We start from the raw sequence: 21964 nt of genomic DNA, 5'->3' as shown, positions 1-21964 counted from the left end.
AGCGACGTTTGGAAAATAACCACCAAGGCATCCACTATCATTCCCCTTAGTTTACCCCATCCCACCCCACTTGAGATTAAGAAGCAATTTTTTTTTTTTGGGTTGAGTTTTCTTGAAATCTTCAGAGAGTTTCAACTAATGTCTTTACTTTTCCCCAGAATATGAAGAAGAACTGGCAGAAACGCTTAAAGGACGTTGAAATTTTGGCTAGTAGTTATCAAAAACACCCCATCAATCCGGCTTACAAACCTAAACTTTCGAAGCCATGGCAGCCACCATCAATTTGGAAGTTGTTTCATCGCCAGCAGCCAGCCTTTAATTTTTCCAAGAGCTGTAAGGCGGTAAAGTAAACTATATTGCTATATTTCACAAACCTGAATTAAGATTTGTTACACAGTGAATAACAAATGGACTTTCAGGAAGAAAATAGATATTCATTGAATTGCTGAGGTTTCTAGGGGTATCACAATACATTTTTCACACTGATCAAAGTGGGGGCAGGTAAGAATTAGGTGTGAAACTGCTACATGAGACATTAAACTGAAGCCCTGTACGACCTCTCAGATCTATCTCCTTTGTTTTGTTGACTCTGAGGGAGCGATTATTGTCATTGCATCAGTTCACCAGATCTCTACCTCTTTCCTGTGCTGTGGCTTGTCATTGTTTAAGATCCAACCCACTACAGTGTTGTCATCATGGTTGATAATAGTCTGTAGCTGGACTTTATGTTGGAAGGCATTAGTTAGATGTTCAAGGATAAATTAAAACAAAAGTAGTTGTATCAAAGGACGTCTTTGTCAGGAGATTATCATTTTTCTTTTTAGAGAGCCGAAGTGGGAATAAAATGCTATGTGGAAAAAACATAATGTAGTCGAGAAGAATTACATGAAATTAAGGCCGGAATTCTCCAGCCGTTCATGCCCACCTCCCCCCACACCATTGCAAGTAAGGACAAAGTATTTAGCATTCAACCAAATCTCTTCACTGCAGCAGGACCAGGGAATCCCATCTTCAATTAAAAATAAATAAATTGAGAGGTGCAGAGACAGAAGGGATTTAAATTGTCAGTTTATGGCACTAGATAGTAGAAGAGCACAGATTCATATGCCCTCTTTCCTAACTCATCCACCCTACGTGACACTTTCAGCCTTAAAACAGCAGCTGGTAAAGCAGAGGCAGCAGACTTCCTGTCAGTAATGAGGATGTAAAAGCAGCTGGTGAATCTTCTGATCTTGTATGTCTCTTAGTGACTAGTCAAGGATGACAATGATGTTAAATTGAGAGTGTGAGTCTAATCAATATTTTTAGATACAGAAACTAAAGGCAGAATTTTCCCAAAGGGTTTTAGGACCCTGCTGCCAGACTGGCTTGGGGGTCAGAAGCTCACACCTGTGAGGAACATTCACTCATCTGATTTTCCTAGTTGAAGGCCCACCACATCTGAACAAGCAGCAAGTTACCTTAGCAAGTAAGTGAGAGGGCACCCTAAGGGTTAGGTTCCTCGTCTCCAACTCAGAGGCCAGTCCAACACAACAGGAGTAGGGAGTGGAAGAGGAGTGAACCCCCTTGTAGGTAATTCTTGAAATGCTGGCCACAAGAAGGCTGCCTCAGCCTGCTACACTGTTTCTCAGTGCTTCTGCGGACCTTGAAGTCAATTGGAGTCTTTAGTTGGCCTCTGAAAGTTAACTGGTTATCAGCCCTTAACTGCTTGAATTGGCTACTTATCTCTTATGGGTGGGCAGCCCTGGAACTGTCCCCTTCCAATCCCCATGACCCAGGGACAGGATGGAGCCAGGGAATTGGCACAATGTTCTGTCCCTGTCCCCAGCAAGGCTAAAATTTTCACCTAAGTTCTGGGGATAGGAGGAAATAAGGAATGCTAAAAAGGGTATAACAAACAGGTATTTCAAGGGTCTGCTTTGCTGCTGATGCAAAAGTCAATACAGAGAAATCTAACCAAGCAAATAGTTTTGTTACTGTCAGATCTCAGGATCGCAAGCTTAACTCGCCAGGAACATATGGGCAAACTGAGAAAGGTATTCATATTTCAAATTGAAACATATTTAATATATCCTTATTCTCTCACTTCCATATACATCTCTATTACAAAAAAAGATATCGAACAGAACTTTCTAGCGGCCAGAGTATGTTAGGATTTAAAAACTTAAACACAGCAGGCAAAACAGGGATTAGTGCCTAAGCACATATTAATTTCAGCATTTTCATTGCAGGATGTTCATGTATTTGCTTTGGAGAAAGAAAGTGAAAAGGAAACTGTGCATGGACAGCGAATTTACCTTGTCACAACGTATACTGAGCTATGGTTTTACTATCAGTAAGTGATCATATTCCTGTTAATGATTAATTCATGTGAATTTCAAAGGTAGGGTAAATTTAAACTTTACACATGGGGCCTTACATTCTGCTGCTCCACTGGTGGAAAGCTCCTGTAAAATTCTGTGGGTATATTTCCTTCAGCCCTCCAAACCGTTGAGGAGAGTTACAGAACAAAGAGATCTAGGGGTACGTGTTCATAGCTCCTTGAAAGTGGAGTCACAGGTGGACAGAGTGGTGAAGAAGGCATTCGGCATGCTTGGTTTCATCAGTCAGAACATTGAATACAGGAGTTGGGACGTCTTGTTAAAGTTGTACAAGACATTGGTAAGGCCACACTTGGAATGCTGTGTGCAATTCTGGTCACCCTATTATAGAAAGGATATTATTAAACTTGAAAGAGTGCAGAAAAGATTTATTAGGATGCTACTGCGACTTGATGGATTGAGTTATAAGGAGACGCTGAATAGTCTGGGACTTTTTTCTCTGGAGTGTAGGAGGCTGCAGAGTGACCTTATAGACGTCTATAAAATAATGAGGGGCACAGACAAGGTAGATTGTCAATATCTTTTCCCAGAGGTAGGGGAGTCTAAAACTAGAGGGCATATGTTTAAGGCGAGAGGGGAGAGATACAAAAGTGTCCAGAGCGGCAATTTTTTCACGCAGAGGGTGGTGAGTGTCTGGAATAAACTGCCAGAGGTAGAAGTAGAGGCGGGTACAATTTTATCTTTTAAAAAGCATTTAGATAGTTATATGGGTACAGTGGGTATAGAGGGATAATGGCCAAATGCAGGCAATTGGGATTAGCTGAGGGGTTTAAAAAAAAGGGTGGCATAGACATGTTGGCCGAAGGGCCTGTTTCCATATTGTAAACCTCTACAACTCTATAACCGCCCTTATTTAGCTGCAATTTAATGTGGTAAAGTATGTATTAATCACAAGTAGGCTTATATTCACACTGCAATGAAGTTACTGTGAAACGCCCTAGTCGCCACCCTCAGGTGCCTCTTTGGGCACACTGAGGGAGAATTTAGCATAGCCATTCCACCTAACCAGCATGTTGTTCAGACTGAGAGGAGAAACAGGAGCATACGGAGGAAACACGTGCAGACACAGGGAGAACATGCAAACTCCACATGATGATCCAAGCCGGGAATCGAACCCGGGTCCTTGACGCTGTGAGGCAGTAGTTCTAACCACAGTGCCACCATACCGGTGGGGACAATACAAGCAGTGTGGGGGTTTTTTTTAAACACATTTCAGCAGAAATCTGCGAGATCGATTCAAAATATTGTGCAATTTTAAGCGCGTATTACATTCAGAGTAACATGAATTTCCTCAAACTTATGCCAGAGTTTTAAAAAAAATTCAATCTAGAATCAGGCCCAATCCACGAAATTGCCATCGGCTCCAAGGTGAATTAATCACTAATAGTTGCTTGTTAGTACAGAACTTGAAATTTTCTGAAAAGAGATATGTTGCTGAAGTTTTTCATCTTGCACTCATCAGAACATATGCAAGAATAACAGATTTCAAACTATCATATTGATTGGTAGGCCAGCTGAATTGTTTTTGTTTGTCATGATGAGTACAAGACAAAAAGCTTTGACAACATGTATCATTTTGGCTATAATTGGCTCTTATTGTACTTGTTTGTGGATCGTCAAGTCAGTTCTAACAATTAAACTGGGATCTTTTAGATGGAAGAGCACAAATGTGTGCATTTTGAAACTAATTTTTAAAAAGTCTACCACAGTCTAACTAGAAAATAGTTTTGTAAATCTTTCCATCTATTTATGGGGATCTGGGCATCGCTGGCTGGCCAGCATTTATTGTACACCCCTAGATGTCTGAGGACAGTTGAGAGTGAACCACATTGCTGTGGTTCTGGAGTCATATGTAGGCCAGACCAGGTAAGGATGGCAGATTTTCTTCCCTAAAGGAATTAGTGAACCAGATAGGTTTTTCTGACAATCGACGATAGTTTCATGATCATCAGTAGACACTTAATTCCAGATATTTTTGTTATTGAGTTCAAATCCCACCATGATGGGATTCAAACTTATTCAATAATGAAAAGTTTGATTAGTCACAGATGGAGAATTAGCATTGTGACTAAAAATGCTTCTTTATGTAATAAATCCATTTTCAGCTATATTAATCAAACTTTACCAATGTCACTATTCAATATATCAAGGAAAATTTTGAAACCAGAATTAAAAATAATTACATTTTAAAACGTTACCAAATTGAACTGGTTCATGGCAGATTTTGTGTCAATTGATTTGCAAATGAATTGAGTGGAAATTCAGAAAAAGCACTTCTCAAAACTGTTGCTTTTTTGACAATCAGAAGCTTGCTACCCCACATTATGCACAATATTATTGATTTATCTTTGTATGGAACTGTTTTTAATTCTTTAGGTACAGTATAATCATGTCATTGACAGGTGTGTCCATAGTCACGTACACGTATAACTATTAGAGTTCGAAAGGGCAAACTTTAAGCTGCTCCTTGAGCATGCAAGGTAAGATTGGCCCAGGTAAACAAAATTATCTTAATGACCCAAACTGGTTATGCCTTATCTGTTTTTGTCTTTTGACTAAAGGTTTACAAAGAGCTTTTGAAATGGTTTGTTGTACAGTCCGATATCTAAATTTTGGACTGAATTTTAAAGGTTATAACCCTCAAATGCAAATGAGTTCCATTTGCTCTCAAACTTATGGATAAAAATAAACCTATATAGCTATTCCAGGCTGGATAGGAATTCAATGCACATCTGGAATACCCCGAGCTTCCAACGTTTCGTGGTTGTTTTCCAGGAAATACCGGAAGTCATTAATGCATTGCTATGAAGTAATTCCAGAAGGATCTGTCTGCCATTTGTACTTTGACTTGGAATTCAATAAACAAACAAATCCAGAATGTGATGGGAGACGGATGGTGACAAAGTTAATTCAGGTGCTGATATATTTATTTACTTTACCTTTATTTTCTTCCTGACATGCTTTATTTAGTTTAGATTGATTTCATTTGATTAAAAAGAACTTTTTTTGATGTAGTGACTTTAATGCAGAAAAACATCCCAAGATCAGTCAGAGATGGTGGAAGGGGGCGGGATTCTCTGGCCTCCCCACTGTGGGTGGTGGTGTACTGTTCGCCAGCACGTGAGTTTCTGGTCCAACTGCTGTCAATGGTATTTTCCATTGACTGCACTCCATGCTGCCAGGAAACCCTTGATGTTGGTGCACCGTTGGCAGGACCAGAAGATCCCGCCAGTATGAACAGCCAGAGAGTTCCCTCCATAATCAGATGGTTATTGGTCAAAGAGATGGATTTTCAAGAGGATCTTAAAGAAGTTGAGGGAGTTGATGAGGCAGAGAGATTTATTAAACAGGAAGTTCTCCAGTGGGGTTGTAGGATTGGAGCAAGTTACAGAAATAAGAAAGTGCAAGGCCACATAAGGATTTGGACATGAAGGTGAAAAGTTAAAATTTGCAGGATTGGGGAATTGGAAATCAATGGAAGTCACAGAGCACAGAAGTAATGAGTAAATGGGACTTGATGCAACTACCATATAGACACCGAGATATTGGGTGAGCTGAAGTTTGTGGAGGCTGGAAGATGGGAGGCGTACTAGGAGAGCGTTGCAGTATTTGAGTCCAGAGCTAACAAAGGTGAACAAGTGAATATGATTTTGCCAGCCGATGCTTTTTGGCAGGGAATAGTGGACTTTTTTATTCTATCCTCTCGTTGGCAAAGCCAACATTTGTTTTTGCGACAATGGTAGTGAACAGAGTGAAGGTAGGCTGTCTTTGAGTTGGAAGGGAAATTGTGCCAGAGTTCAGATCAGGATTAAATAGGATGCCAAGTTTGCAAACAATTTGGTTCAATCTGAGAAAGTAGCCAGAGAGATATAATTGAGGAAAGGGAAATTACAGGGATGGAGCAGCAGGCAAAGATTTCCAATACTTAACTCATCCAGGATTAAGTGACAAACAAGCAATCTGACAGTATAGAGTGGTGGTAATCTAGAATCGGGTGTCAGTGTTCATGTGGACTCTGATGCCGTGACTGCGATTGTTTCAAAAGAATTCTAAGTTCTCAACGTGCAGGAAAATGGGAATAAATCCTGCTGAGTTTTTTAGCATGATTTCCAGAAGGAATTTCTGACACTCTGTGCACTGCAAATTGCCCCAGCATGATTCTCTCTGGAAATCTATGGGCAGGACCTGTTCCCACCTGAGTGGCTGGCAGCATAACTCTTCCCCACTCCTCCCATATTTATTCCTGTAATATGAGAAGAGGCCTGTCAGATGATGCAACTTCTTGTAAACATTTTTAAGGATACCAGTTAAGAGCTAGAACATTACTTTGTGGGCGTTGTGATTTTCTTAGCCACATGAACCACAAAAGTTTCAAGATAAATCAGAGTTAGCAGATTTCGTTTAGCAGGAAAAGCGGAACTGCAATCAGCCTGTGTCCCTGGGATAGTGGGATGAAGGTTAATGAGGTTTCCTGCCTCTAATTACTGTCTGCTGACCGCTGTTGGAAAATGGGAACGTGCAGATATTGGGTTGAGAACAGTGATGTCCTCCTAGTTTAGTGACTTGCTAATGTGGGGGGAGAAAAAGAGTAATTGTTGAACGTAATAAAGGACTGCTGGTTATTGTGGAACTTTAACTCCCAACTGAAGACACACTCTAGTATTCTAGACATGCTTTAGTAAATGTAATGTAATTGATTTTGCTAGAACATTATAAAGCAAGATTTAAGATTGCGCATTCAGTCATCTTTAAATCAAAAAGATGGTACAGTTAAAATCATGCAGTACAGTGAGAGCTTACAATCACTTTTAAGCATAGAATTGATACCTTTGTGGAAGGACTTCTGTGATATGTCCTGTGATCAAGCATTAATAGCTGAGTTTTACTTTTTTTTATTCAGTATGTTTGCCAAAAATTGGAAGAAATATACGACATAAACTGTTCATTGAAAGATATTTTGAACTTGGACTCCAGTACTCATCAAAAATTTAGCCGCCATCTCGTATTTCATCTTCCTAATGCAGCCTTTAAGAACAATGTGCATGTTGGTAAGTCTTCTATGAACCTGTATCTTAACAAGGTTTGATATCCTTGCAGCACAACAAAGGCAAAATATCCCACTGTCAACAGGGGCAGACAGCAATGTCAATAGTATACCTAGACTCCTGATAATATTACTCTATCTCTAGCATATTGGGATGTAAAATATTTTGTAGTACTTTCCAGCTACTATGGTTAATAGGGAAGCACAAAAATGAGCAATAGTTAGATTGAAAAATCATACAGCATTTGCAGTTAGAGAAAACGTTTTGTCAGCCTTAGTCGTTTTTTCCAAAAGGCAGAAAAGTTTTATTTAAACCGCAGATCTCATTAAGCACTGCACAAGTTTTCATCTGTTTAGAACTGGCAGCACTTTCCCTTCGATGGGCTGAATGGTCCCCTTCTGCACTGTAAGGATTCTATCTAGCTGGGATTTGCTGAAGGAAAGCTCCAGAGAATCTAAAGAGACAGAGGCTTTTTTACCCATTTATATTTAATTTTCAGTTTCACAGTTCGTTTTCAATATTAGTTTTATTAATGTTTTTATGAAAAGCTACATATTTTAAAATATTATTTTTGGAGGTTTTTTTGTCAGCGTAGTACATAATCCTGATATTGTCAAACATTTGTAACTGAAGCATTTCTAAGACCTTGGTTGGAAAGAATGAGCGAAAATATTTTTATTGAAAAACATGTTACAAATTTTCAGAAAACCACAAATGCAACCAAGCATCTTAATTCAAGTTGAATTTAAAGACCGCTCCAGGACAATGTTTCTTGATCGAAGAAAACATGTAAGGGTGATAATGGGTAACACAACCAAAGAGCCAGCATGCCTCTGACCTTACTTGTGGACTGTATATGGTGACTGAGGTGAGCAGGCTGCAAAATATGGGCTTGAAATTAATCTTCTAACAAAAAAATGGCAGGGACTGGATGCCTGTGATTTTTGTGTAATTAATGCCATGCTGATTTAATCATCAGAATATGGGCTTTGAAACGTGCAGTTTTTTTTGTCACTAATTGTACAGAAAATCAGGCGTTCCCCAGCTTCTATCAAAAGCAATTTCACCCTGCATTAAGCATGAAGTTGGTCACATTTATTAGTGGGTGATTGTCCATGGGACACTAAGACCTCTGATTAACATAGGTTCATTTAGCACAAACAAGGGTTTCAACCGAGGACCTTCCAGCTCTACTATAGTGTCAACCATCAAGTGTATATACTCATAAGGCATAATTTCATGATATCTGCTGCAAAACTCATTTCTACAAATGTATAAATGTACACAGCTGATTATCTATGAGCTTCTTATTTTCATGCACATGTCTATGTTATTTCTACTTCTCTGGGGAAGCAAAGGCTCAGGGGTATTATCGCTAGACTATTAAACAGAACCTCAACTAATGTTCTGGAGATCCGGGTTTGAATCCTGCCACGGCAGTTGGTGGAATTTGAAATCAATAAAAAAAATCTGGAATTAAAAATCTACTGATGACCGTGAAATCATTGTTGGAACAACTCATCTTGTTCATTACTATCCTTTAGGGAAGGAAATCTGCCATCCTTACCTGGTCTAGCCTACATGTGACTCCAGAGCCACAGCAATGTGAGTGACTCTCAACTGCCCTTGGGAAACTAGGGATGGGCAGCAAATGCTAGCCAGGCAGTGATGCCCATGTCCCACAACTGAATAAAAAATTTCAATTTTTGAAAATGTGGTCAGACTAAAATGGTGGCAAAGTGCTGCCTGTGAAGCACTGCTGCCTCACAGCGCCAGAGATCTAGGTTTGATTCCTGGCTTGGGGCACTGTCTGTGCAGTGTCTGCATGTTCTCCCCATGTCTGTGTGGGTTTCCTCCAAGTGCTCCGGTTTCCTCTCAAAGCCCGAAAGATGTGTTGGTTTGGTGCATTGGCCATGTTAAATTTTCCTTCAGTGTATTCGAAGAAGAAATAGCGAGGCACCTAGAAAAGAATGGTTTGATCGAGAAGACGCAGCACGGATTCGTTAAGGGGAAGTTGTGTTTGACAAATTTATTGGATTTCTATGAGGATGTGACTAGTGCTAGACTAGTGATAGAGGGGAACCGGTGGATGTGGTGTTTTTAGATTTCCAAAAGGCGTTTGATAAAGTGCCTCACAAAAGGTTGCTACAGAAGGTTAGGGTGCATGGAGTTGGAGGTAAGGTGTTAGCATGGATAGAGGATTGGCTGTCTAATAGGAAGCAAAGAGTTGGTATCAATGGGTGCTATTCTGATTGGCGGTTGGTGAATAGTGGAGTGCCGCAGGGATCGGTGCTGGGGCCTCAACTGTTTACCATTTATATAGATGATCAGGAGGAGGGGGCTGAGTGTAGGGTGACGAAATTTGCTGATGACACGAAGGTGAGTGGAAAAGCAAATTGCGTGGAGGGTGTGGAAAGTCTGCAGAGAGATCTGGATAGGCTAAGCGAGTGGGCGAGGACCTGGCAGATGGAGTATAATGTTAGCAAGTGTGAGGTTATCCACTTTGGCGAAATAATAGTAGGAGGGATTATTATTTAAAAGGCGAAAATCTGCAGCATGCTACGGTGCAGAGGGACCTGGGGGTCCTTGTGCACGAGGCGCAAAAACCCAGTCTGCAGGTGCAGCAGGTGATCAAGAAGGTGAATGGAATGTTGGCCTTTATAGCGAAGGAGATAGAATATAAAAGCAGGGAGGTCTTGCTGCAACTGTACAGGGTACTGGTGAGGCCGCAGTTGGAGTACTGTGTGCAGTTTTGGTCGCCGCACTTGTGGAAGGATATATTGGCCCTGGAGGGAATGCAGAGAAGGTTCACTAGGCTGTTACTGGAGATGAGAGGGTTAGCCTATGAAGAGAGACTAAATAGACTGGGTCTGTACTCGTTGGAGTTTAGAAGGCTGAGGAGGGATCTTATAGAGACGTATAAGATAATGAAGGGGATAGATAGGGTAGAGGTAGAGAGATTCTTCTTGTTTAGAAAGGATAGCAGGACTAGAGGGCGCAGCCTCAAGATAAAGGCGGGGGCAGTTTAGATCAGAGTTGAGGAGGAACTTCTTCACTCAAAGGGTGGTGAATCTCTGGAATTCTCTGCGCGTTGAAGTGGTGGAGGCTACCTCGCTAAATATATTTAAGTCACGGGTGGATAGGTTTCTGATAGGGGAATTAAGGGTTATGGGGAGAAAGCAGGAAAGTGGAACTGATCCACTTCAGATCAGCCATGATCTTATTGAATGGCAGGGCAGACTCGAAGGGCTAGATGGCCTACTCCTGCTCCAATTTCTTATGTTCTTACGTATCTGAACAGGTGCTGGAGCATGGCGAGTAGAGGGTTTTTACAATATCTTAATTGCAGTGTTAATGTAAGCCTACTTGTGACGCCAATAAATAAACTTTATAAACTAAAATGAAGATGCTCACAACAAATTATATATGGTAGCCGGGCATTGATAAAGATGTTGAAACTCTAGTAAGGCGTTGTGACCGGTGTCAATCATAACACTGCCTCCTTCAGCTCAGTCGCACCTGTGGGAAATGGCCTGGCCGATCTTGGGCATGATTACCTGTGAGTTTTGTTGGTCCTTTCATGGGCACTATGTTCCCAATTATTACTGATGCCCATTCCAAGTGGCTTGATATCCATGAAATGAGAATAACGTCATCCACAACGATTGAAAAACTATAACAAACTTTTGCTACGCATGTCCTGCCAGAAGTATAGGCCTCTGATAATGGCATTGTCTTTACAGCAGCAGAGTTTCAGCATTTTATGCTAAATAATGTAATAAATGACAAGTTCACATTTACCCAGCTGCCATATTTTTTGCCCAATCATTTAATCTGTCTATATTCCTTTGTAGAACTTAACCTCCTCTTGACAGCTTACTTTCCTACCCATCTTGGTGTAGTCGGCATCATCTAAGTTATTGTTAAATTGTAAATAGCCGAGTCTCCACGTTTAACTGCGCATGTGCTGAATCTGGATGTTACTATACTATTTGCCGCATACTACTTGCGGCACGGTAGCACAGTGGTTAGCACTGCAGTTTCACAGCTCCAGGGACCTGGGTTCGATTCCTGGCTCAGCTCGCTGTATGTGTGGAGTTTGCACATTCTCCTCGTGTCTGCGTGGGTTTCCTCCAGGTAGTCCAGTTTCCTCCCACAGTCCAAAGATGTGCGGGTTAGGTTGATTGGCCATGCCAAGAAATTGCCCCTTAGTGTCCTGGGATGTGTAGGTTAGAGGGATTACTGGGTATAATATGTAGGGATATGGGGGTAAGGCCTGGGTGGGATTGTGTTTGGTGCAGACTCGATGGGCCAAAGGGCCTCTTTCGGGTTCTATGATTCTATGATAATAGTACTGAGCGCTGTTATTCTGAGGGCAAAATCCAGGCAGTTATTTCTGAGGATTTTTCAGCAGCTTGGTCCAGAGACTTTAGATGATGGCTTTCCACATTTGGAAGAGACTTCAAAACAAAAAATTCCAAATGCTTTATGAAAAAAATTGAAATAATTGAATCTAATCAATTGAAGCCAACAGAGCCCTGTGATTGAATAACCACACTAATTAACTATGAAATTTGTTTTTTTTAAGGAAATTTTATACGAACAGTTCTGCAGCCTGTGATCAGAACATTGGAAACAAGATGTGGGAGAGCTGGCCAAGGTGCTGGTGGCAGTGCTGAGTTGTCAACCAGTACATTTATTCCAGCCAGCAAAGACACGAGGGAGCATTTTAATGTTGAGAGTTCTGAGAATCCCCCCTCAAAGAGGATTAAATATGCAGGGTGGGAAAAATTGGAGGAAAACCATTTGGATCCAGATTTGTCATTTCTAATTGTTAAAGATAAAAATGGAAGTGACCAACTGTTTGTGGATTTAGGTAAATACTTATTTCATTTATACCTACATGTGTAATTAATATTCAAGTAATAACTGATTCCTCCTGATTGAGGATAGTAACTGAAGAATGAGTTAGTTCAATAGCCTCAATTTGCCAAATAAAGTACAGATGATGTGGATGGACAGGGCAGAAAACCCCCAGGAGAATACATTTTAATTACACCATAAGCTGTTAAAAATAATTTAAGAACACATCAATTAGGAGCAGAAGTAGGAAAATTCAGCCCTTCAAGCCTGCTCCACCATTCAATCAGATCATGGCTGATTTCTCTCTGGTCTCAAATTTACCATTGTACCTGTTCCCCATCTCCCCTTATCCCTTTTTATTAGAAATATATCTTTCTCCTTCTTGAAACCATTCTACTCCTCCACTCTATGGGGTAGTGAGTTCCATTGTTTGTGACAGTAGCTGTTACAATTTGCAACAGTAATTTTGAATCTTTCATGGTTTTGAATTTCTCTAACTTTACTATTTGGCTTTAAGAATAATAAACATTAAAACTACAAGTTAGGAATCAGAAAGGTGGCAGATCAGCAGGTAAAAATAGTCTCTAACCATAACTACGGGAATGCTTCATGGGTCTGTGGGATTTCATACATAATGCTTCATAATCTAGATTCTCAAAGTCACGTTAGCCCATTGGTGAAATCTACAAAACAGCCTCATTCAGAAACAAATGCAAAAAGCAAAATACTACAGCTACTGAAAATCTGAGATACAAACTGAAACGGCTGACCAATTAAGTTTAGGAGAAAGATGTATTTAAATATTTTCCTCTGATGCGGGTAACGTTGTTAAGCACAGATGTGCTTTTATATGTTTGAGGCTTCCTCAAATTACAATGCAACCTAAATTGTTCCATTTTTAATTTTGCTGTAAAGACGTTTGCTTTGATCTTTGTTAAAGGCGTGTATACAAAGAACAGAAACTTCCGACTGTATAAATCATCCAAACTGGGAAAGAGCACTTATTTTGAAGTTGCTGAAGAAAATCAGTTTGTTCCCAAGCCGGAAAAGAATGCTTCTCGGGAAGAGCTATTTTTCTTAAGCTCTCTTGTCAGCAACGTTAGGTATGACATCAATAAAGTTACAACACTTTGGAGATGCTGGGGAAAACAACATACAATGTTATCCCACTATCTTAATTACTTTGAAATTAAAACACATAAAATGAGTTTGAAACTTCCATCTAATACGGAGTTGTTTTCATTGTCTTCCTGTTTAGTTAAATATTTAAATCTTGACAGGAACTGAAGAGTTGTGAGTTCTCCCAGTGTCTCTGTGAATCTTTCTCACTCAACCACTATCAAGAGAAGATTAAGTTCTTGTTTTATTTATTGTTGTTTTGATCCTGGATTTATGCACAGTGGCTGCTACATTTGCCAAAATGACACTTTAAATTAATCATACATGAAGTCTAGAGTGATATGCTAAAGTGTTATATAAATACAAATTCACTGTTTTTGTGAGAGTAACTTATGTGAAATGTTAATAATGGTGTAGATAAGATTCTAGCTTTGGACTTTTGTTAAGGTACGTATTCGAAACAACAGGCTATATTATGAAATTAGACAAGACCCCAGTTATTTGCTGGTTTTGCATTAATGTGAGGATAAGGTGTGTTTCACTCCCAAGTGTGATTTTATTTAACAATACAGTTTACCTATAACAAATGAATCAGTTTAACATTTAAATAGTACTTAAACATGACAAGATACAATTCTTAACTGCTAACCCATCTCTATTAGTTCCAGTTTAAGCAATATTCCTCTTACAGACTTAAAACCCCTCTTCATCTGTTAGCAAACACAAGCTTTCATGCATGTACTAACAGTACATTTCATGTATTAATACATGAATACATTTCATGTATTAACAGTACTAGAGCTTTTTGAACATCTCTGGAGAAAGAGAACCACCTCTTTTAAACAGCTCCAGTTAGTAACTGCTCTTGATTTTTAAAAATGAAACTGAAATACTGGGCCTGATTTTGCCATCAAGTTATACCTGTTTTTGGGCGTGAAAACTTGATACGTTCGAGTGTGAGGCAACTAGAGCGATCCACGCCCACCTCCGCGCTAGTTCCCCCTTTACTAAGACCCAAAAATGGTCATAATCAGGATTGTGCCCAAAATGCGTGCGACGGCCAATAAAATGCATTTGCATGTATTTAAATTGATTTAATCGGCTGCATGCCCAACTTTACCGGCACTTCCTCCTTTACCATTGGGTTTGCCCATCCAGAATCAGCGCGAAACAGACATGCTTCATTCATAAAAGTCCGATCAGGCACTCCAGTTGTGAGGAGGTAAGGACCGAGCGTCCAACGGTTCTCTGCTTGAGATCAGTGGGGTGTGGGGGGGGTCTGCTGCCACTCTGCCTGAGATCAGTGGGAGGGAAGGGGGAGGAGCCTGAGATCAGTCTGGGTGGCGGAGAGGATGGGGGATAAGAGGGAATGGGATAATGTCTGTGGGGGTCAGAAGGAGGCATTATCCAGCCCGGGAGTGATGTGGCACGGAGCTGCATTCTATTTTTTTTCTGTGCATGCGCAGTTGGAAGCGCCAATTGGAGCTGCAGGATTTTGGGCACGTTAAGCCCGCCCACCTACACGCTTCTGCAGAGCGATTCAGAATCACTGATATTCTTTCAGGCAGCATGCATATGGGGGCACCTGAGAGCGTGTCTAACAATCGGATCTGAAACACTCCCAGTTTCAAGTCTACCCAGTACTTTGAATCAAAATGGTAAAATAGGGCCCACTGTCTTTCCTGCAAGCCTGGCTCCTTCTATTAATCACATGGTCAATCAACCTAATCAAAACCCTACTCTCAAACCCAGAGGGAAACCTAAGTAAACGAAAGTGCATTAATTCTGCTTAAATATACCATTCACTAAAATAAATTATCCTGCATTCTGAACATTTAAGCTGCCCATCGCCCAGGCAAATCGGCACCCTATAAAACAGCTGACCTTTGAACATGCGCCTTACAAGAAACATGATTAAAAACTACACTTCTTAAAGGCACAGTATCATCACACCACATTTTTTTTACTTATATTGTTGTACATACAATAATCCTATTTTTGAATTTAATAATTTAATGCTGTTTGATCAAACAAGAAATTATGTAAGTATATTGCTATTTTCACTCAGATCATTGCCTATTGCATATTTAAACAAGCTATTTTCCTGATTACATAAATTTAATGATTTCATTGCATCATAATTTCTTCCTATAATTGTAATGAATAAAAGGGAAATACTATTCAAAGAGCACAGTAAATAGCATTTATTGACCTGTTTTTTTTAATATGTGATCCAGAGCAGCCAGTGAAGTATTGAAGATTTTGTATTAGAAAAATTCAAAGTTAAGTGCAATGATGCATGCTAGATGGTAGTTATCAGAAAGAATGTCACTTACTGATAAAATTATATTTAGGTACAATTTACAGTTTTGAATGACAAAAATACTATAAAATTTTCAGATTTTCTGATGGCTTGAGAGTTCTGACTTGTGATAGCTTAGATACAAAGAAAACCAAAGGAAGGCATGCTCAAGATAACACACATCTCCCTGCATCAGGTATTTTGTTTGCTCATAATTTGTTTGCATATTACTTAGATGGAGCATCAAAGTAGCCCTTCAATCTGCCATTATCTGTTAACTTAAACTTGTTTCTGTTATAATTATAAGGATAAAGATGTTAATGATATTTCTGCCCATCACTGATAATATACATTATTTTATTTGCTACATTCAATAAGCTCCAAATAGGGGTTTTCTCTATTTGTTTCAGTGTTAATTTTTCAGAATTAAGTGAAAAATGTTCAGTAGTGGAGTTATATACCTTTCATTTAGCTGCTGTTGCCATCTGATCCGCTGACCAGTACATTCATCACCAGTATCTCTTCCAAATTTTGAAGTATAAATGAGCATCATTAAGTATAGTCATGTTCATCTTTGCAGTTTGAGCCCTTGGCTAAAAACTAGTTTTTGTCTTACCCACAAAGTGAAATGTAGAGGAGAAAATAAGGGATTTAAAGTACACAATTCTGCATCTTTACTGAAAATATATGAACATATTGGATGAATTAGTAAATCTTAAAAGACATAAAATAGGACAGATGGAATTGGAAAAGAAATGGGGAATCAAATTAACTGGTTTGTTTTGTGCTACTGCCCCACAGTTAATGTGACTGGACTGGACAGGGCGGCATGGTGGCACAGTGGTTAGCACTGCTGCTTCACAGCACCAGAGACCCAGGTGCAATTTCGGCTTTGGGGACTGTGTACAGAGTTTGCACATTCTCCCTGTGGGTCTGAGTGTGTTTCCTCCAGGTGCTTTGGTTTCCTCCCACAAAGATGTGCAGGTTAGGTGGATTGGTCCTGGTATGGTCAGGGGAATTGGCAGGATAAATAAGTGGAGTTATGTGGATAGGGCCTGGGTGAGATTATTGTCGGTGCAGGCTCAATGGGCCGAACAACCTCATTCTGCACCATAGGGATTCTACGATTGATGCTTCAAAGACAAGTTCAAATCACACCATGGAAGTTGGGGAATTTAATGAATCTGGAATAAAATACTAGCATCAGTAATGACCATGAAACTACTGGGTTGTCATAAAAGCCCACCACAAAACATAATCTGCTATTTTTACCTAGTCTGGCCTCCAGATCTAAAGCAATGTGGTTAATTCTTAACTTCTGTCTGAAGTGGCTCAGTAAGCAGACCACTAGAAGATTAAAAAAAACATTATGGGTACACCTACTCCACATGGACTGCAGTGGTTCAAGGAGGTAGCTTATCACCACTTTCTCAAGGGCAGTTATGAATGGGCAGTAAATCCTGGCCTGGCCAGCGACGCTGTTATTCCAAGAGCAAATAAAAGTGTTAAAAGTGGAATTTCTCCTGCTTGCATCCTAAAAAGTAGAGACTGAGGAATAAGCAGGGGATGGGTTGGAAATAAATGGGGACCAAGAAACGTGGGTTTTCTCCGGGTGCTCCGGTTTCCTCCCACACCCCAAAAATGTGCTCTTAGGCTGATTGGTGTAACAAATTATCCCTAAATTAGTCTTCCCTCATTCTTCCCCCATAGGCGTAGACAAAGGTCATAGGTAGAGGAGGGCACTCATAATGTTAAAATGGCGGCGTGGGCTCGTTGGGCCGAAGGGCCTGTTTCCCATGCTGTGTTGTTCTTTGTTCTAACTAGGAATGAGTAAAGCTGAACAGAGAAAGGTAAGCTAAGAGAGAAGATAAGGGAGAACAATCAATGGAATGCAGGAATTCTTGAGAAAAAGCAGAATTTAAGAGGACATTATCGTTACATTATTCATCTGACTGTAGTTGACCAATACCACGCACTTGACCAAATCCAGAACGATTGGCAGCAAGCAATGCAAATATCCTACAATTCAATCCATATTTTTAGGCACAAAGGTTAATAGGACAGATAGCTTGAATGTTCTTCAAATGTTTGTTTTAGAGGAGGGGGAGGCAAGCGTTGGGTCAAGTTGAATCAGAAGTAACCAGGTTGGTGAATGATTGGGGGTGGGGGGTTGGTCAGTTACGTAGTTACCTGGCTTTTAGACTATGTTTTAAAGTCTCTAACATTTCTTGGGTAAGTGCCATGAAACTGTCCAAAGTCTCAGAATCTAGCTCAGAGTTAAAGACAATCAGGAGGCTCCGACAGAAGTTGGGAAATTACAAATCAGAAGTTTAAGCTTCCGGAGCAATTCCCACATAGATGTGTGCATTAGGCCTTTCACAGGGACCCAATGCACCTCTTCAGTTATATGTTCAGTCCCTGACGATCTAGAAACTGGAAATAATTAATATGACTTTTTGCAGATCAAATTTGACCAAGCTATTTAGAAATAATTGTTCACCCAGTCTTCTTGTAGTCTGTATGTATTTCACAGAGAAGGCTGAACTCTGTTTTACAGGTGCAATAGTCGGTTACCATTGTTCCCCATACCCTGAGATTGACAGTTTTATCACTAGTCAAGTAAACAAGGGAGGAATACAAGGTGGTAAGTTTTTAATCAATTTAACCATCAATACACACTGGTATTAAATATTACACAAAGCAGAAATGTCAGTTTCATATCGCTCTGATTTAAAAATAGCTGAATATAATTTAATTTCCTTAGTCTTGCGTCGATGGAATTACTTCTCCTCTGAAGAACTGATTGTATATGACATCAGCAAAAACCACTGGTGCAAGAACATTGGTAGAGCTCATAAAAACAACAATATTATGTAAGTACAATTCACACATTAGTGCAGTCTCTAATCATTGGTGGACCCTCAGTGTACAACAAGTCAGGCATCCCACTGGTTCAGTAAAGCAATGCACTAAATAGACAAACCTGAAAGCTTCCAGATTAGAAAAGCAAAATACTATCAATGCTGAAGTCTAAAATAAAAACAGAAATGCTGGAAATACTCAGCAGGTCAAGCAGCATCAGTGGAGAGAGAGACGAGTTAATATTTCAGAACTGATGAAGGGTCATTGACCTGAAATGCTAACTCTCACATACTAAAATCCCATTTTACAAAATGTATGCATAATTGCACTATCTTTTGAACTATTCTAAAAAATTCCATAGAGCTATAGAAAAATTAAAGCATACCTTTAAAGAATCAGGATGAGCAGGTATGAAGAGACTGTTTGTTCCTACAGCACACAACCTGTACAAACTGCTTAAATTAGCCTACAGTTCATTTTATGTCATAAAATTTTCTCCAGCTTGTGCATAGTATGAAAGGTTTAACTTCATTCCTATACTTTAATTAGTTCTGTTCCAATGTAGAGGCTTCAATGTTCATTCCGGGTACTTGTGAAATATTGGGCCTGAACTTACTGGGAGCGGCAATCAGATGTATTAGTGCAGCATGTTCCCAGGGCCTAGCATTGAGGGAAGTTCTGTCTGATGCAAAGTCATACCTCCCTTTATTTTTTTTTTAACAGCATTAACAGCCTTAATTCAGTTAAGCTTAAAGATCTAGCCAAGTCCTTGACCAGCCAGGGAAAAGGGCCCATGATAGGTAGCTGGGAGCGGGGAAGCAGGGGGGTGGTTGGTGGTGTTTCTGTTGGGTTTGGGATGGAGATTCTGTCTGAGTGTGGTCCTGTCGGTGGGAAGACGGGGGGTGTCAGGGACTGGGGTAGTCCTAAGGAAGGGCAGTCTGGCTCTGTATAATAGTTATCCAGAAGTTGAAGTGATTTTAATTCTTCTGTTTCTGGGTAACAATTGACCTAACACAGTTGGAACCATCTGAAGCTAGTCTTTTAAGTCATATTTTCAGATGATTCCCAGCACATTTTTGGAGTAACCTCTAAAATGACATCCTGTTGCAACTCATTGTGATGATACATTTTTTCAATGTTTATTTCTGGCTGGGGGAAAGAGTTCATGAGGAAGATCTACTAATGATTAATAGCTGGCAGCAAAATTTCAGTAACTATTTTTGAAATACGATGTAAGGAGTTGTATATTCTTTGGCACTTTCTTATATCATAGGATAGTGGTTGACTTGAAGAAAGAAATCTGGTACCAGAAATGTTATGATCCTGTGTGCCGAGCTCAGAAGTTCAGGTCTGAAAGTAAGTACTAATCTTATTCCATTGAATTATAACATTTTTTACAAAATCCAGTAGATCTACTGTAGACTAATTTATGCTGAATTCCTTTTGGATTCAAGGTCACCCATTACCCCATGAATGCTGTTTGGATTTCCTCATTGATATGGTATGTAATAAAACCAATGCATAGATCAGTATCATACCTTTGTATAAAACGAAAAAGAATTGAGTTCCCAGTAGAATAAGCATGTATTTCTTATTGAGCTGCATTTTAACAAAAGTTAATTCCATTGTACTATTGAAGATTTGAGTGGGCAAAACTATGGAAGATGCAGTTCAATGTGAGGAAGTGAGGTTTGTTAATGATGAGAATATGGTGTGGCAGAACGTATGGCTTCAGACATACATCATGTGAAATCACTAAAAGTTGGTGCATAGGTAAAAAGCTAGCACAAAGGGCAAATAAAGCTCAAAGAAATTAGAATTAAAACATTAACCGGTTGTATAAAGCTTTGGTTAGACTCCAGGAGTTGTGTGCAGTTTTGGGCACTGACCCTGAAAAGAATGTTTTGGCCATGGCAGATTCACCAAAATGGGCTTAAAATGATAAATTGTGAAGTTGCATTGAGAAATTTCATTAGGTTTTGGAGTGATAAATTGAACTGTTTAAATTAATTTTAACACGGTAGATGCAGAGCAACTACTTCCTCAGATAAGGAAATCCTAGAACAAAAAGGCATTCACTGTTCATAGTTAAATCGACTCACCTGATGAAGGAGCAGCACTCCAAAAGTTTGTGATACCAAATAAACCTGTTGGACTTTAACCTGGTTTGTGAGACAACTTAATAGTTAAATGAGAAAGCATTATTTCATACGAAAGTAAATAGAAATCTGGAACCATCTTGCTAAAAATGTTGTGGATGCTGCATCTGTTGTAATTTAAGGTTTGGATTGGTAGCAAATAAAATAGAAACAAAAGGAGATAGTGGAGTTGAGGTTTGGATCAGGATTAGCCATGATTGAATCGAATGGCTGAACAGACTTGAACTGAATGAGCAACTTCTCTTCGAAGTTTTCAAAAATTGCTAATAATAATCACTTTAAATATTTTGTATAAGAACACCAAATTATTGTGAAGTGCCATAAAGTAAGGTAGAAGTGGAAGCGAAGCTGTTTAAATTGATACTGAAAAAATCTTCAGTGATAAATGTTTAAAATTTTTTATCTGAAAGCAAAACGATGGTGTTCAAAATACAGTTCAACTGCATAATTTGTTAGTGATGAAGTCGATGGACTAGTTACACTGCAATTGTTGAGCATTTGTTGGTTGTTCTCTGGTATTTTGCAGGTGCAGCATTAAATTCAGTGTTTTCACTTGCTAATTCCTGTTCTATAAAATGTTTATTCAAACAGCTGAAATATCGTGAACCAAAGTGTTGCTCCTAACTTATCAGTGTGTATTTTCTTTTAATATCGTCTGAAAATAAGCTTTCACTGTGTAACATCAGATTTGTTTAAAGCTGAACCTGACTCTCTTTCAGGATAATGAGGTTGTTTTTACCATGGATGACAATGGGAACATTGAGCCAAGTCAAAATAATGCATGCCCAACATGGACTAATGTGCAGCTTGGTGACATTTGGCTACAGTCTGGAACACAAAATTCTACCCTTACAGAAAATCTGGATACAGCATTTATTGACAACAGTGATGATGCAATGTTATTAGAAGCTGTTGAAGACAGCGAATTTAATATTGCACTTGATATGCAGTCAGAATTGAGCATGAGCAGTGAGGAGACTGAAGTATTGTCTGATGATGACTTACTAGCAGCAGTGAAGGAACTGGAGGCATCTGTGAATATGGAGACTAAATAGCTACTGCTGAAAATACAACATTAATGTTTTAGCTGGGAGTAGTTTGAATCAAAAACAATGTCTTTGTATTTCACCCAGAAGTTTAATCAGCATCTATATTCAGGATAATCCCATGTTTAATTCTCTTGGAACATGAAGCTTCTTGCGTTCTCTATTTATAACTTTCAGGACTTTTTCT

General features: G+C 39.5%; 1 protein-coding gene across 1 annotated transcript; it reads left to right on the top strand.

The window, feature by feature from the left end:
- Positions 1-161: 161 nt before the first annotated feature.
- primpol (primase and polymerase (DNA-directed)) lies at positions 162-21787 on the top strand. Its single transcript, XM_080189739.1, has 12 exons — positions 162-341; positions 2232-2335; positions 5157-5295; positions 7282-7429; positions 12015-12302; positions 13230-13392; positions 15809-15906; positions 18268-18354; positions 18475-18583; positions 19846-19928; positions 20027-20073; positions 21451-21787. The coding sequence occupies exons 1-12, from the start codon at positions 162-164 to the stop codon at positions 21784-21786; spliced, it is 1782 nt and encodes a 593-aa protein (XP_080045865.1). The 3' UTR covers position 21787.
- Positions 21788-21964: the final 177 nt, after the last annotated feature.

This window comes from Carcharhinus amblyrhynchos, chromosome 5, assembly GCF_965287045.1.
Source record: "Carcharhinus amblyrhynchos chromosome 5, sCarAmb.v2.hapA, whole genome shotgun sequence".
Lineage (NCBI taxonomy): Eukaryota > Metazoa > Chordata > Chondrichthyes > Carcharhiniformes > Carcharhinidae > Carcharhinus > Carcharhinus amblyrhynchos.
Note: the sequence above shows the minus strand (reverse complement) of the source record. Positions and strands in the feature narration are given on the sequence as shown.